The sequence below is a fragment of the Kwoniella dendrophila genome, chromosome 1, assembly GCF_036810415.1.
Source record: "Kwoniella dendrophila CBS 6074 chromosome 1, complete sequence".
Lineage (NCBI taxonomy): Eukaryota > Fungi > Basidiomycota > Tremellomycetes > Tremellales > Cryptococcaceae > Kwoniella > Kwoniella dendrophila.
In genome coordinates, this window is record NC_089476.1 from 1,734,461 (window position 1) to 1,749,063 (window position 14,603).

The 14,603-nt window shown below is 37.4% G+C and overlaps 6 protein-coding genes across 6 annotated transcripts; 2 read left to right on the forward strand and 4 right to left on the reverse strand.

Moving 5' to 3' along the window:
• Nucleotides 1-219: 219 nt before the first annotated feature.
• Nucleotides 220-3,690, forward strand: L201_000621 (uncharacterized protein; the record flags this gene model as incomplete). The annotated part of the gene is made up of 8 exons (XM_066216421.1): nucleotides 220-639; nucleotides 749-877; nucleotides 1,054-1,167; nucleotides 1,244-1,315; nucleotides 1,375-1,443; nucleotides 1,526-1,606; nucleotides 1,685-1,981; nucleotides 2,053-3,690. 8 exons carry the CDS (start codon nucleotides 220-222, stop codon nucleotides 3,688-3,690), a joined length of 2,820 nt encoding a protein of 939 aa, XP_066072518.1.
• A 565-nt stretch (nucleotides 3,691-4,255) lies between these two features.
• Nucleotides 4,256-6,226, reverse strand: L201_000622 (uncharacterized protein; the record flags this gene model as incomplete). Its single annotated transcript, XM_066216422.1, has 10 exons — nucleotides 4,256-4,326; nucleotides 4,414-4,549; nucleotides 4,655-4,727; nucleotides 4,791-5,045; nucleotides 5,151-5,290; nucleotides 5,361-5,522; nucleotides 5,590-5,653; nucleotides 5,748-5,842; nucleotides 5,925-6,029; nucleotides 6,095-6,226. 10 exons carry the CDS (start codon nucleotides 6,224-6,226, stop codon nucleotides 4,256-4,258), a joined length of 1,233 nt encoding a protein of 410 aa, XP_066072519.1.
• A 459-nt stretch (nucleotides 6,227-6,685) lies between these two features.
• On the forward strand, nucleotides 6,686-8,053 carry L201_000623 (uncharacterized protein; the record flags this gene model as incomplete). The annotated part of the gene is made up of 8 exons (XM_066216423.1): nucleotides 6,686-6,753; nucleotides 6,815-6,872; nucleotides 6,934-6,952; nucleotides 7,045-7,482; nucleotides 7,567-7,586; nucleotides 7,653-7,721; nucleotides 7,880-7,939; nucleotides 8,000-8,053. The coding sequence occupies 8 exons, from the start codon at nucleotides 6,686-6,688 to the stop codon at nucleotides 8,051-8,053; spliced, it is 786 nt and encodes a 261-aa protein (XP_066072520.1).
• Nucleotides 8,054-8,610: 557 nt separating this feature from the next.
• On the reverse strand, nucleotides 8,611-9,733 carry L201_000624 (uncharacterized protein; the record flags this gene model as incomplete). The annotated part of the gene is made up of 6 exons (XM_066216424.1): nucleotides 8,611-8,718; nucleotides 8,803-8,874; nucleotides 8,952-9,044; nucleotides 9,131-9,258; nucleotides 9,377-9,578; nucleotides 9,698-9,733. 6 exons carry the CDS (start codon nucleotides 9,731-9,733, stop codon nucleotides 8,611-8,613), a joined length of 639 nt encoding a protein of 212 aa, XP_066072521.1.
• Nucleotides 9,734-10,687: 954 nt separating this feature from the next.
• L201_000625 (uncharacterized protein) lies at nucleotides 10,688-11,951 on the reverse strand (the record flags this gene model as incomplete). The annotated part of the gene is made up of 6 exons (XM_066216425.1): nucleotides 10,688-10,813; nucleotides 10,949-11,020; nucleotides 11,092-11,184; nucleotides 11,281-11,408; nucleotides 11,525-11,726; nucleotides 11,880-11,951. The coding sequence occupies 6 exons, from the start codon at nucleotides 11,949-11,951 to the stop codon at nucleotides 10,688-10,690; spliced, it is 693 nt and encodes a 230-aa protein (XP_066072522.1).
• Nucleotides 11,952-12,941: 990 nt separating this feature from the next.
• Nucleotides 12,942-14,515, reverse strand: L201_000626 (uncharacterized protein; the record flags this gene model as incomplete). Its single annotated transcript, XM_066216426.1, has 10 exons — nucleotides 12,942-13,242; nucleotides 13,344-13,498; nucleotides 13,589-13,659; nucleotides 13,715-13,826; nucleotides 13,886-13,944; nucleotides 14,069-14,140; nucleotides 14,238-14,259; nucleotides 14,313-14,336; nucleotides 14,391-14,398; nucleotides 14,467-14,515. 10 exons carry the CDS (start codon nucleotides 14,513-14,515, stop codon nucleotides 12,942-12,944), a joined length of 873 nt encoding a protein of 290 aa, XP_066072523.1.
• Between the last annotated feature and the right edge of the window lie 88 nt (nucleotides 14,516-14,603).

A 14,603-nucleotide genomic window follows, 5' to 3' on the forward strand; every position in this document is an offset into this window, starting at 1 on the left:
CTTTTCTTTTGTAGAACATAAGGACAATCCTATAAATAGCCAAAATGCTTTAATCAATCCTTCTCGCTCTCATTATTTATTTAGAAATTGGGATATCGGTAGCTCCTGCCTCTCATTTATTTGGATCTTTTGTTTATTCTTGGTGGTAAAAAGGTTTCTGATCAAGAAAAAGGTGTACTTGACTTCCTTCAAAGTCGAGGTCATTTACTAGTCTTCAAAATGTTCTTTGATATCGCCATTCTCTTACTTTTAATTCTCATTGAAGCTCCTCTTGTAGGTGAAGAATCAAAAAAATGTGAATGTCCTTGCTCATGTGGTAGAAAGGATTATATGCCCTCAGGCTATATCCATGATCACGACTATAACTCAGGAGTTGTGGAAGACAAATCCAAGGACGAGCAACAGCAAATTCAAGAACAAGATAAGGATCGAAAAAAAGAGAATGAAGAATTGGTTAATGAAGATGAAGAGCAAAAACAAGAACAAGAACCTATTTATGTCGGAACCTTAGAAGAAGAAGAAGAAGAACAGAAGGAGGAGGAGGATGTTGAGGTTGAAGAAGTAAACAAAGGTCAGGATGTGGATAATGAGTATGATGAAAATGGGGTGTACAAAGGTGGATGGGGAGATGAAAATGAGGTGAGTTCAATCAATACCTTTATACAAAACATATTATCATAGATGTACCTATGCAGGCTGTGAAAGAATACATCTGAGATCTGATAATTGCTTTTCTTTTCTTCCTCAGACAGAATCCTATTCGGCAACCTCAATAGCAAATTCAAATAGAGAAAGGCTTCTGAGTTCAAGTAATAATAGTAAAAGAGATTATTCGACGAGACCTAAACCTCCTCATTTCGATCGCTCGGTGCCGGACGTAAGTCGGATTTTACTTTCCTACATTCGACTCATTCTTTATGGTTAAGTACGACTCGATAAGTTTCGCACTTCCACAAAAATAATCAATAACAGGCTGAATAATCTCTGACCTTGTGCTTGTCTCTTTTCCATCTTATGTTTTTGGTAAATGCTCATCACATGGAATGAATACAGCGAAAATCACCATACATCACTAGCACAGCTCTGACCGCAACTAGAAAAAAGAAAGATGATTATTGGTGTGATCATTGTCAAAGACCTTTCATTGATCTCGTCGCTATACAGCAAGTGAGTGTCACTCAAGCGAATAAAGGTTCCGTTTTCTCCAGATATCAATGGTAACTGATACCTGATAACCTTCTAGCACAACTTTGCAGTCCACTCTACATCAACGTCACGAAAACAAAGTCAGCTTGTACGATCGATGATTCCAGAGGTAAGTACACTCGTGTAATACTCTCTGCATCACTAGAATCTGATTCGTCCGTTCTGTAGATCGATTCTTCTATAGTAATGTGCGAGGTTTGTCGGGGTGAACTTCCGACTTTGGCCTTACTCAAAGCTGTAAGTCCAGTCTGTCTGCAATAGCGATAAATAACGTCAACCAAGAGCTGACGTGAAATGGCTCTTTCACGATCTCGTATAGCACAAAGCCGCTCAGCGCCCATGGTCTATATTCTGCTCTGATTGCTTGCTCACATTCGATCATGCTCAACAAGCTCAGGATGTAAGTTCCCGACTACTCCAGATATAACATCAGGGAATTGACCACGTTACTGACTGTCTCTGATATATAATCAATTAGCATTACCAATTCCATCATAATACGGAATTTAATAGTCCCCGTCGTATTCAGAGCATGCTCGATACACTGAAAGGCATACCTTATAGTGAACTTTCATCAAGGGAAATCTCGTTCTTATACGCGCATGCGTCAGATACGTCTCCTGTTCCCTTCAATAATCCTCAGTCACAGATTCCCTCTGCTGTCTTCAGCAACGAAGATCATTACATCAGAACATTCCCCAGTCATACAATCCAAGCGTATTATGAATGCGATCAATGTAACATGGTATTTGGTAACAACTTCGAACTTCAAGCCGTGAGTTTCCGGTCTGTTGTCTCGGTTGATATGAGTTGATGAGCTGACGTGAGATCACTCTTCTTCAATAGCATAAAGCTACTCCGCTAGTCCATGGAGGAAGAATTTACGAAGCGGATGATTATCCTCCTCTTGGTAGGACACCAACGCCTGCACCTGTACCTGCATCGATATCTGCAAGGAAGAAGGATACTTTACCTACAATTGGCGTTCAATTAGATGAATCTGAAGAAGCCCAAACCACTTGGGGTATGCCGAGTTTCACTTTAGATGCTACTAAATCAGAAGATTTACCTGACCAAGTCTGGACACCTCAAGCTAGACTTACTCCTGAACCTGAATCTGCTTCGATACCAAGTGAAGACGAAGAACCGTTAGTCCTCTCATCCAACCAAGAAGAGCAAGTGAAGAAGGATGATGACAAAGAAGGTAGTGCAATTTTGATACTGGATGAACAACCTAAAAATCCAGAAGAGAGTACGCCTAAAGTTCAGGTAGTGGAAACACTCGCCGAAGACAACCTTCAGGAGAAAGGACTGAAGACTGAACAAGAGCTGGATCAGATCGTATCAGATCTTGCATCTGCAGCACCCGAACCCCACCCAAGCTCTGAAGTATCCAAGTCTACCGCAAGCGAAGCCTCGAATCAGGAGGAGACTCAGCCAACCCTCGAGACAACGACTGTATCTCCTGTCATCGCGGAGAAAGCCGTTATAGAGGTACAATCTGAGAGAACAGTAGAAAGACAAAGTGAAGCAGTGGAAATCAAAACTCTTCCTCCGGTTGCGAAACCTTCTTCACCTCTTCAAACTTTATCTCCTCGACCTATAATCCATCCTGTACCCTCAAAAATAAAGCTCACGCCATATGCTAAAGCGGCACTTGAATCGGCTTCAAGACTTGGTGAATACCCACCTCCTGAAGAGCATAACGAGGAACAAGGTACATGGGGTGAAAACGCTCAAATAAAAGAACAAACAGATGAACCCGAAATAATCGGTGGAATAGAATGCCATTTGCCTTCATTCTTATTACCCGTATCATCTCCTAAAAGAGGTACTTCATCATCTACCTCGGGAGCTCTATCCTTGGAGTCGACACCGCCGTTAACACTTAATAGTGATTCATCAAGTTCAATGACCGATTCCTTGGTTTTAGGTGGAGAAGAAGAGGATCTTTGGGCAGCTTCACAGGAAGTATATGAGATCGCTCATTCAGCTAAAAGACAGATGTTCTCTTTAGATTTAGGTTCAACTTCCAATGGCAATAGACCTAAATTCGAAAGAGAAAGAGAACCAAGATCTGATCTATACAGCAATTCAAAGAGATCAAGAAATGATAGAAGACGAGATGGAGGAAGAAGAAGAGAAAGGGAAACCTTTTTAACACCTGCTCAAAGGGAAGCTTACTATAATGGTGGCGGTGGTAAATCATCCATTCTACAATCCAACAAATCGAGATCAAGGGCTAATGAGAGACCTGATAAAGAAGTCAAACAACCCTTACAACCTATGTTTGAAAGTGAATGGTCAACCCTCACACCGTCAAACAGTAATTCAATTTCAACAGGTGGTAGAGGTGGTTTGCTCATAAAAGAATCCCCATGGAATATAAGTAGAAAACAAGCTGATGAAAGAAACAAATTGGTTTATTCTTCTTCTACTACTCCTAATGGGATCGAGGAGGATGATATTTATGGAGGATGGTAATCTTGATTCAACGGCAAGGTTTATTATCAGGATTAGGTTAAACACCCCGTCACCTTGGACTCGTAAAGGAAAGGTCCTTGAAAAAACGATTATCGAAAACAAACCAAGGGAAAAAAAGTTGAAAATATGAAAACCCAATATATAATAGAAGCATACAATCTGAACATAACAGATCAAAGAGAAGACAGAAAAAGGCATTTGCATCGCATTCCATTCAACCCGTGTCTTGTTTATAGCATCTTCTCATTAGACACACGTATTATCGTCATCTCCCTCATACGTTATTTTAGCATGTTGCCAACTCATTTTCATGTTATAAATAAAACAGCATTAGATTATTTGTGTATATGTATTTTTAATGTGCATATTAACTTGTTTGGTGACGTTCATGTACCTGAAAGTACTTTCAACATGAAGAATGGCATCTCGGGTTGATACCATGTCTGTGTGGACAAATATCGTGAATTTCAAGCATTGACGTATACAAGAAGGAGAAACTAATTAATCTATATACAAAGCATCATTGAATCAAGATGTTATTAAAGACCCAAAATACTGATTATTCTTATCGCCTCAATGCTAAGGCGAGAATGGCTATCAAGATAGCTAATATGAAAGCTATCAAAGCCATTGACACTGATAATGTATAATATAAGAATTAGAATTAGCATTTCATTTTTTTCTCGCGGCACAATTATCCTTGAAGGAAACTCAAAAACTTACCTCCACCGAATGATGGCGGTACAACAATAACTCTAATTGTGTTATCTGCACTTGCTGAAACCAATAAAGAAGCTGTTGAATTGAATTTCAATGCTGTTGGTGGGAATGAATGAGCGTGAAGGATTTTGAGTAATGGCTAATTTGATTTGTACGGAAAAATTAGTTCAAAGACTTGTCAAGAAGACGAAGATAAAGCGGGAGTGTCGGTTTTCGGAGTCGAAGTTAGAGAATTGACGCTTACAGCTAAAGTCTTTGAATCTAAAATTCCAATAGATAAATCTGAACAACCATATGCTAACAATTTACCATCATCACTGTACATATAATCACAAATTAGCTATGTCATATGTCTCATAAGTTATAGTATCATAGCTCACCTAACATCGAAAACGGTAACAGGTTTACCACCAACTTCTCTTCTGACCAAAACATCCCATTTACCTAACGATTCTTCCTGCTCTTTTGTTTTACCTTTCGTCTTGATTTCTTCGGGCGTTAAAGGTGCTTTTGAAGGTGGAGCAGTCAATCCAAATGTAACTATAAATGCTTTTCTTGGTGCACCCCTTTTAGCAGCTTTTGTGGCATTCAAGACTGAATGTATCGTTAGAGGGGTTGAAGGGTTTTTCGAGAATCTGCATGAACAAGCGTAATAACCAATCAGCACACTTTCTATCTAGCCAAAGATTTTCTTCTCCTCCAACCACACAGTCTAGCTTGAATATCCTATAAGCACTCACTTGGTGGACCTAAAAGCTACAGGAACGATATCCAGACTTGGCGTAAAGATAGTCTGTTTCAACTCCAATTGAGGTTTCTCTTGTTCGCCATCAACCTTCACATGGTACAATGATATCGATTTTGATGAAGTTACTATTAACTGTAATGTTTGTTAAAAATAAGTTGAAGAAGCATATTCGATCGGCTTTCTGGCGTTGTACCCAACTTACCCATTCTCCATTTTCACCACCCCAATCTAAATCAACCAATTCTGAATCAGTCTCAAAGGTTGGTATAGCGATTTCCAAAGATGGGTAATTGAGTAATGTAACTTTATCATCTGTTGTTCCTATAGCTAGTAATCGTGACGATGGCGATAGTGCAGTGAGTTTCTGTGAAAATGAAGCAAACTCAACAGTTAGGACTGGTTTCTCGTATCGAGCCTCGCTATGTACCTACCTGATATGGATAATCATCCGACCATTCAGCTTGTATTGTATTCTGACCTTTTACCAAATCAACCCTAAAATAGGATATCATGAATCTTGTCAGCTTGTAACCGCACTACGGGTGAGATCGATGTGCGAGCAGAAGCTGATTGAGGAGACATGACCTACTTCTCATCGGAATATGAATATATTCTACAATGTTTGTTTTTACCTTCTTTCACTAGACTTGAAGAACCGTTAACACCAGTTATTAATTGCTTACCCTGATAAGCATTACGTTTTATCAGCTTATTCGCCCAAACTTCGAGCGGACCATTTCAGCTGATGCTTTGAAGGTAGACTTACAGCCTTATCTATAGCTAAAGTCATAGGCGCATCTTCTTCATTTGATAATGTATTTTCTGACAAGTATTTTAGTGATTTACCATCCTTGGATACTTTACATACTTTCTGTAAACAATGAGATATACTGTCAGCTAGTAATCAGTGAGGAGATAGACTAAGATTTAGCTTACCAGCTTGTTTTGTATACCGCTTCTACTTGCTCCTCCTCCTCCCCCGAGTATCAACGTATCATCATCTGCCCAATCTAGACAATATACAGGGAATGAAGGTGTTGGATGAGGATGATGAGATGTTCTTGTCATTGTGCGTGAGGAATCGATCAGAGTGAAGCAGTAGTACCAAGATGCAATTGATGGAGTAGTCTGATGGTTTATTGACAGTCAAATAAAGAGGATAAAGAGGCAAAACAACGAAATATGGTTATTGTCGTTATCGTTATCATCACCGTGCACTTCACCTCGTCTTCGTGTTCAACGCATTCCTTTAATTTACATCATGCATGGTTGACGACATGACGGGTGGGGTAATATGTTACGTAAGCTGTCAAAGTAAGTCAGGTGAATATAGGATTAAACGTCGGTAAGGATGTGATGGGAAAAGCCGATATATTCAATGGTGAACTTAATCATACAACAGCGCTTGTATAGAATCGTCGATATCATCTACATTTCTATCTGATTATCGTTCTTATCATCTTACTATATCTTCATTCTACTTTTATACCCTTCACCCGCATAAAACCTGGACTAGATAGAAGCACAATGAGACCTACTGTCCCAAGATTAGTCAATATCCTCGTACCCGTTAAAAGGTCTATCGATTATGCCGTGTAAGTTTACCTCAATCGGCTGAGGGTGTTCTCTGATCAAGTGATTGATGTGTTTCTGCAGTAAAATTAGAGTGGCTTCTGACGGGAAAAGCGTTGATACCAATGTCAAGCATTCTATGGTATGTATCTAGCTGTATTCTTCTAGCAGTACACATCAGCTAATGTAGTGAATCTGAACAGAACCCATTCGACGAAATTGGTAAGTTCTGCTTCTGCAGCAGCTAGTACCTAAAGGAAAGGGCAATTCGACAAGCGACATAAGCTGATTGTACATGCTTTGACCATTAATAGCTGTCGAAGAAGCAATTCGATTACGTGAAAAGAAATCAACCAAAGTTGACAACATTACAGCTATCTCAATTGGACCTACTAAAGCTGTAGATACAATTAGAACAGCATTAGCTATGGGTGCAGATACAGGTATACATATAATTGTACCTGAAAATACAGTAGTTGAACCTATATCAGTTGCAAATGCATTAAAAAAGATTATTCAAGATAAAAAATTTGATTTAGTTATAATGGGTAAACAAGCAATTGATGATGATTCAGGTTCAACAGGTGGTATGTTAGCTGGTTTATTAAATTGGTCACAAGGTTCTTTTGCATCAAAATTAGATATAAATCAAGATGGTTCAAAAATTGAAGTTACAAGAGAAATTGATGGTGGTTTAGAAAAAATCGAATCTAAATTACCTTTAATTGTGACTACTGATTTGAGATTAAATGGTGAGTAATTCAATAATCCCAGAACCGATTGAATCAACTCTCGATTGGAGTACATGGCTAAATACGAATTATGACACTCATCAGAACCTCGATACGCTTCTTTGGTAAGCTTGATATTGCGTATTTACTGGACATCATTGAAAAGCTGACTTCTGTCGCTCATAATATAGCCAAACATCATGAAAGCTAAAAAGAAGAAGATCGAAACTTTCAAACCTGAAGACTTGGGTCTTGATTTCGTATGTTTGGTCTTCTTTGGTTTCTTTACAATAGATTATCGTGTTTTTCGCTAGAATCACACTATATCACATTTTGTCAATTATTCCAACCCCTGTCTGCGCCAAATGGGATAAATCATGCTAATGCTGATATGTGTTGTTAATACTTTTCCTAATAGACTCCTAGATTCGAAACAATCTCAGTATCTGAACCTCAAAAGAGACAAGGTGGTGGTAAAGTGAGTTATCTTACCACAAATCACAGTGCAGAACCTATCACTTACCATTCTATTAACTAGGTGGAATCCGTTGATGAATTAGTCAGTAAGATGAAAGAAGCTGGCGTGATTTAATTTGGTGTAGGACGAATAATGGCATTTGCCAATCGACCTTCTGCATATAATTAGATTAGAATTATGAATACGATTATTTAGTCAATTTCTGGGAATTTATGCATCAATTCGGTCCAGTAGACAATGCAAGTGAAATTATACCTGTTTAACTAGCAGAGTACAAGGAAAGGCTTAAGTTTTGATCTGACCCAACGATCAGAGATTCGGTAAGAAGTTTAGTCTGAGTTCATACAGGGACCCTATGGATGCTCCCGGTAAAGCCGTGACCTGAAGCAGACATGACGGGTTTGAGCTTTGTTCTTAGAAATAAGAGATTGTCTCCATTTTCTTATGAAATGCGGCTGTCAAAACGTGCAATTCGCCTTGTTAAGGATAGCATTATGAAATTCATGACTTCTAGGTATATATTTTTTCTAATTTCTATCACAACAATCTACATAATCAATAGCCCTTACAATTATCCCGATTTCCGAAAACGTTTCAAATAGTTTGCCTTTCGATATATCTATAGGGCTGACAATCCAACTATCACGATTACATTCTGATATATGAGATATTTAATCTAAGAAAAATCTAGTTCTTTCTTCGATGGGTTGGAAAGTTTTATCTTTGCCTGGTTGACCTGGTGGACCAGATGGTTTACCGAAAGGAAGAATGGCAATGTTCTGAGTGAGATGATGGGTGCAGGTTTAATATTGAATTAGTAAGTATGAAGTCTAGGTAGCTGAGAAAACAAAAATAAAACTCACTTTCCAGAGTGAAGGAAGGTCAAGGAATTTGTTTACTTCAGTTTCGACTTCTGGTACAAATGAGCCATAATGCTATTGGGATTGATTTAGCTCTGCAATACATATATGTATGAACTCCGAAACCGATTCTCTAATGTTCGAATACTCACTTGTAAAGAAGCTCCATAACCTTCAGCTTCTAGAGCAGTCCAAACGATATATTGTAAGATACCTGAAGAATTTTCAGACCATCTCGGGAACAACTAATTTTCGTAATCAAAATATGATTTCTCGTCAATATGATATAATGAGAAGATAGTGTATCAATGATTATCTAATTCATACTCACTGTTGAAAGGTAAGGCATTTTACCTGAAAATTCATTGATAACATTTTGATCTTCTAAGAAGATTACAGTACCGTAACCAGCTTTAAATTGAGTGTGGATTTTATCTGTCCAGTATGCTTCTTTTTCCTCTAATTAATCGAGAAATGAAACAAGAAACAATCGGTTGATTAGCTTCTGATGATAATCTTGATGGAAATAGAAAATAAATCATCAAATGTCAAAAGAATGGGATATCATCAAACTCACTATCACCATCTAAAGTTTTTAAATGTAATTTTAAGATTAAATCCCATAAATCAGCATTCTTCTTACCAGTAACTAAAACAGCTCTGGAAGATTGTGAATTAAATGATGTAGGTGTATGTTTAACTGATTTTTCAATTAATTCTTTTAATTGTTCATTTGATAAAGGTGATTCTTTTGTAATACCATAATATGATCGTCGATGCTATTGTATGATTATATAACATTGTTAGTTCCATTCCAATTTATCGATCAAAGATGACAACGTATCAAGTAAAATGTGATTGAAAAATAGCATAGACAGGGAAAAAAAAAGAAACTCACTTCGACAGCTTCGAAAAATTGTGTTGATTTAGACATTGTATTGATTTTTCTGTTGTTTACGTTGAGATTTAATATAGATGCTATAGGTTTTAAAGAAGAATTGATTGACGAAACTCTTGAAGTAGTTGTATATAACTTTGTTAGAGATGAAATATTGGATAATTCTGTAATAGTTAAAATAAAAGCAACAAGTAAAATACAAATTGACAGTATCAACTTATGAATAACTTTCATCGTTTACTTTTAAAACCTAATTGTTAAAGCTGTTTAGCTATATATACATTTTTTTTTTCGACCGAAACACGTCGTCCAAAGTAGCATCTATCATTTTCATTACAACTTAACGATAGCCTTGATATACATGATGATCACCAATTTCAATCACATCATCATTAGCAAATCTCACTTTCATTTCCATCGGATGTTATTATTGACTTTCCGATGGTAGTTTCAAGCTTCAGGGCAAGATAGTAAGAAAATGTTGATAAGTTGAAAACCCTTAAATTCTTCTGGTTTCTTGATAAGACATATACATAATCAGATGAAATTTTTGGATGATATAGTTACATCTCTTTTGTTCGGTCTTTGTTGGCAGAATACCGAGCACTGTACTTTGAACGGCGGGTGTGTAAGATTAGCAATGACAAAGATGCGTGATGAATAGTTCATACAGTATTATAGGTGGTGAATAATAACCACTCATCCGCTCATGATACGATTGGAGGATCTACACAGTTGATTGACACTCTGCATTCTATGTTGCGGTGAAATATCTGCTATTCAGTCATACTACGTCTGAACTTGAAAATAATAGGACATTCATATAATATAAACTGTAATCTTCTAACTTACTCTAACATCTTCGTGTATCTATCGTACTGATTCCGCATATAAATCAAATCCACTTGATTTTCTGAAAACTCGATGAATCCGATAATCTAGGAGCTTTCACCACATGTTGGACGTCATGGGTAACTCACACGATCAACCTTAAACGACAGTATCATTATCCTTGAAGATGAATCTAGTTCTATCCTCGATAGGTCCAAATTGTTTTGTTGCTCCAGGGTGACCTGGTGGTCCATTTTTCAAACCAAAAGGCATCATAGCTGTATTCTATGATAACCAACGATAAATCCTAAATTAGCGCCTCCGTATCCTTGTTTGGATAACTTAGATCGTACAATTTGAATGCTACTTCACAGTAGCAGAAAGAAAGGGACGTTGGAATAGTACTCTATCAAGACTTACTTTCCAATGTTTTGGGATTTCAAGGAAATCATTGATATCAGCTTTTACGTGAGGTGTATAACCTGCGAAATGCTATTTACCATAGATATTTTCATGATCAACATCCAGCTAAACAGATAAATGAGACCGGAAAGGGGACTTACTTGTAGGGAAGCTCCATAACCTTCTACGGTCAAAGCTGACCATACAATATATTGTAACATAGCTGAAGATTCTCCTGACCAAATTGGGATTTCCTATTTGAAATGAGTAAGTTTTCAAAATACAAATCAGTCCAATGTTATCGAAACAAAGCACCTCTCAAAACTTATTAAAAAAAAAGAACAACTCACTTGAGCGTATTGTAGTTTTTCACTAGCAAATTGTTTGATGATATTTTGATCCTCAAAGAAAATTACTGTACCATAACCAGCTTTGAATGAATTATCAATATGATTTGACCAAAAAGCTTGCATATTTTCTATTGGTTGATGAAAATTTATTCAAAGATGATGAAATCAGTCATAAGACTGAACATAAATACTGATAATAAGATGAATCTTGAAGTAAGGGAAGAGTAGATTAATTGAAACTTACTATCAATTAAACTTTCGATAAATCTTTTTTTAACGATTTCCCAAATTTGATCATTTTTCTCTTTATCTACAATCAAAATAGCTCTAGAAGTTTGACTGTTGAACGCAGTTGGTGTATGTAAAACTGCTTGTTCGATGATTTCTTGTAATTGTTCATTTGTTAATGGTGATTCATTTGTGATGTTATAGTTCGATCTTCTAGTCTATGTATCATAATAGAAGGAATTGCTCGATTAACATTAAAACATTATCAATTATATATATAACAAATTAATGGATTTGGATTATACAGTGTAGTCAAGGGTTTATCACTGTAAACGAAAAAAGGGAGCAATGAAATGAGAGACTCAGCTTACTTTTACAGCCTCAAAGAAAGCTGCAGATTTAGTAGTAATCTTTCTATCTTGTTTCTCTTGCGTTACCGTCATATTGTTGTTGAAGTTCTTGGATTATATTGTTCAAGGAATTGAAGGTTAAACTCTTGTATTCTTTGAAATGATGATGAAGGTGTATCAATAATATGATTGACTTTGATAGCCCTCCAAATATTTGTTGGACGAAATTGAGATGAGAGATGGAAAAACACTTTACATATCAGGAAAGTATCTGATATTTATACCTTATAACTCAATCAGTTTGAGCTCGAATTCAAGGTGTGATCTTACGATCATGATTAATCATCAACTCACATTTATAACTCCACCTCTGTTAACTTCGAAACTGGGTGAAATTGACCCAGCAAGCGATCCGATACTGACTCCATTACTCAGCCCCCTGCATTATCCATCTCGAGAGCAATATTTTCATACTTGCACCGACGCCATCAACTTCTTTATCAGCTACTCGTACAGTGGTTATGCCACTTTCAGGGTTTTCCGAATTTTACATAACTTTTTCACCTTGATTATCAAGATAAGTGAAAATGGTTAAGGGTAATATAACAACCGGTTCTCATAACTTGAAATGGATCTACAACTTTAGATTAGATTCTTATTGGGTTTATTCATGACTGCAAAAATCTCATTTATGGCTGACATGAGAAGTCTAGCATCGTGACCGCAGGTGAACATCATGTTAACATGACCGATGGCGATAGATAATCATCATCTTGAACAACCAGAAAGAGTAAATTACCAACGGAAACCTGGAATGATTTTGCGTCGGAAACATTGCTACATTCAGCTGAGTGCTTATGATTACCTCACCATTTGTTAGCAATAACATAAAAATTCATTTGATGACTACTTCCAATATGGATTATACACAGTCCGATCACGACATTATATAACATTTCTAAGCATAAACTGATGCCACACTTCTGCAGATCCGCCAAATATAACCTCATCTTATCAAAGCAGACTCAAACTAATGATCCCGACGGAACACTTTGAGAGATGATAGAGCAAGATAGGGTTGTATCATGCTTTCTTCGCTTTCTTCTTCTTACTACCTTCTTCTGAATTTTTTTCTGGACTTTCCGAAACAGCATTAGATGCGGCTCTCTTTGGTCCAGGTCCAGCATTACCATTACTACCATTGACCGCTTTCTGAACACTCGCCGGCTTCCTTGTAGCACCAGCTATAGCTTTAAGCGGGATCTTAACAAATTCACCTTGTTCCACTTCTTTCGCATCATCATCATCTGGATTTATACCTTGATCTTCCTCAAATGAAGCCACATTATCAATTTGACCACCTTCAGTGAGCATACCGAGTAAACTGAAAGGACAATGTTCGGTCAGCTCTAAAGTATAAACGGGTTGAACAATCGTTGGTAGAATAATGTGAGAGGACGTAAATGAAGATATGGGAGGACTTGCTCCTTATAAACCCTTCTTCTGTCAACCCATTCTTTTCTCCATTTAGCAAACTCTACATCAATCTTCTTGGTTTCCTCAGCAGAAAGTGGATTAACAGCAGCTTCTCCATCTGCGGTACCACGGAAAGGTGAGAGAGCTTTGAGTGTGATCTCGTTCTAAAGCAAAAGCATTAGATTAGCTGTTCACCTTATGCTTCATAAAGACCTGTAGTAAGGTATTCCACTGCATCCTTCGTTCAAACTTACCTCTGCTTGAATACGTTTAATCTCAAAGGAAAGATCTTTTGTCTTAGGTAAAGCTTCTTTACTTGCGAGTTCTATTTTGTATGTGATTAGTGCATAAGCCACAAATCGTCCATGTTGGTAGCTTACCAGATTGTAAGTTCTTCAACAATTTCCTCTTTTCTTCCAGTTCATCTTTGGTCTCCTTGATTTCCGCGTCTACGGAAGCAAGGGCAGCGGGATCGAGAACATCGAGCAGGGACTATGATGTAGGGTAAGCTTGAGCAGGATATGTAAAGAAGATCCTAATGGTGAGCTTACCTGATTGTATAAGTAGATGAGCTGTTTTCCATATGGCTTAACAGTGAGTTGACCTTTCTCTGCGATGGAGAATTAGTATAGCGTTCTCGACGATACGATGGGAGGGATAAGTAAGAGGAATAAAGGGTCTCTGGATTTATACTCAAAGTTGAGAGAGGGAAGAGCGAGTAGCAAAGTATTCACCAGCGAGGGTAGCGAGAACTTTAACAGCAGCTGCTTTAGGTACTCTATTTTTTAGGTTGGCGGAAACATCGGCTAAGAAGGATAAAACATTTAGCCATATGATCGTTGATCAGTAAATATGTGTAAGTAAAGTAAATGACGTGAGAAATGAGTTTGAAGGAGGATATACCGTTTGCGAAAGGTCTATTGGTCTAAGATAATATAGTAAGTTTCCGCTCGAAAATCTCAGAGACACTCAGCTTACCTCTTTCATATAATTAAGCACCATCTAAGAGGGAAATGATCAGCTTCACGTCGGTACTGTTCAAGTAGCTCAACCTACTTCTTCGGCTGCAAAGAGAGTAGATTGTCAGCTTTTTGCCGCTTAAAATGCGAAAACATCGAAAGACGCAGCTCACCTTCATCGCCTTTCACTTGTTTCTCTTTCACTTCTTTTTTGGGAGCCATGACGATCTAGTTAATATGGATGAGTATGTTATTGGTCTTCTAATAAACTTTATATACTATATGATAGATAAGATAGTAAAGGAAAGAA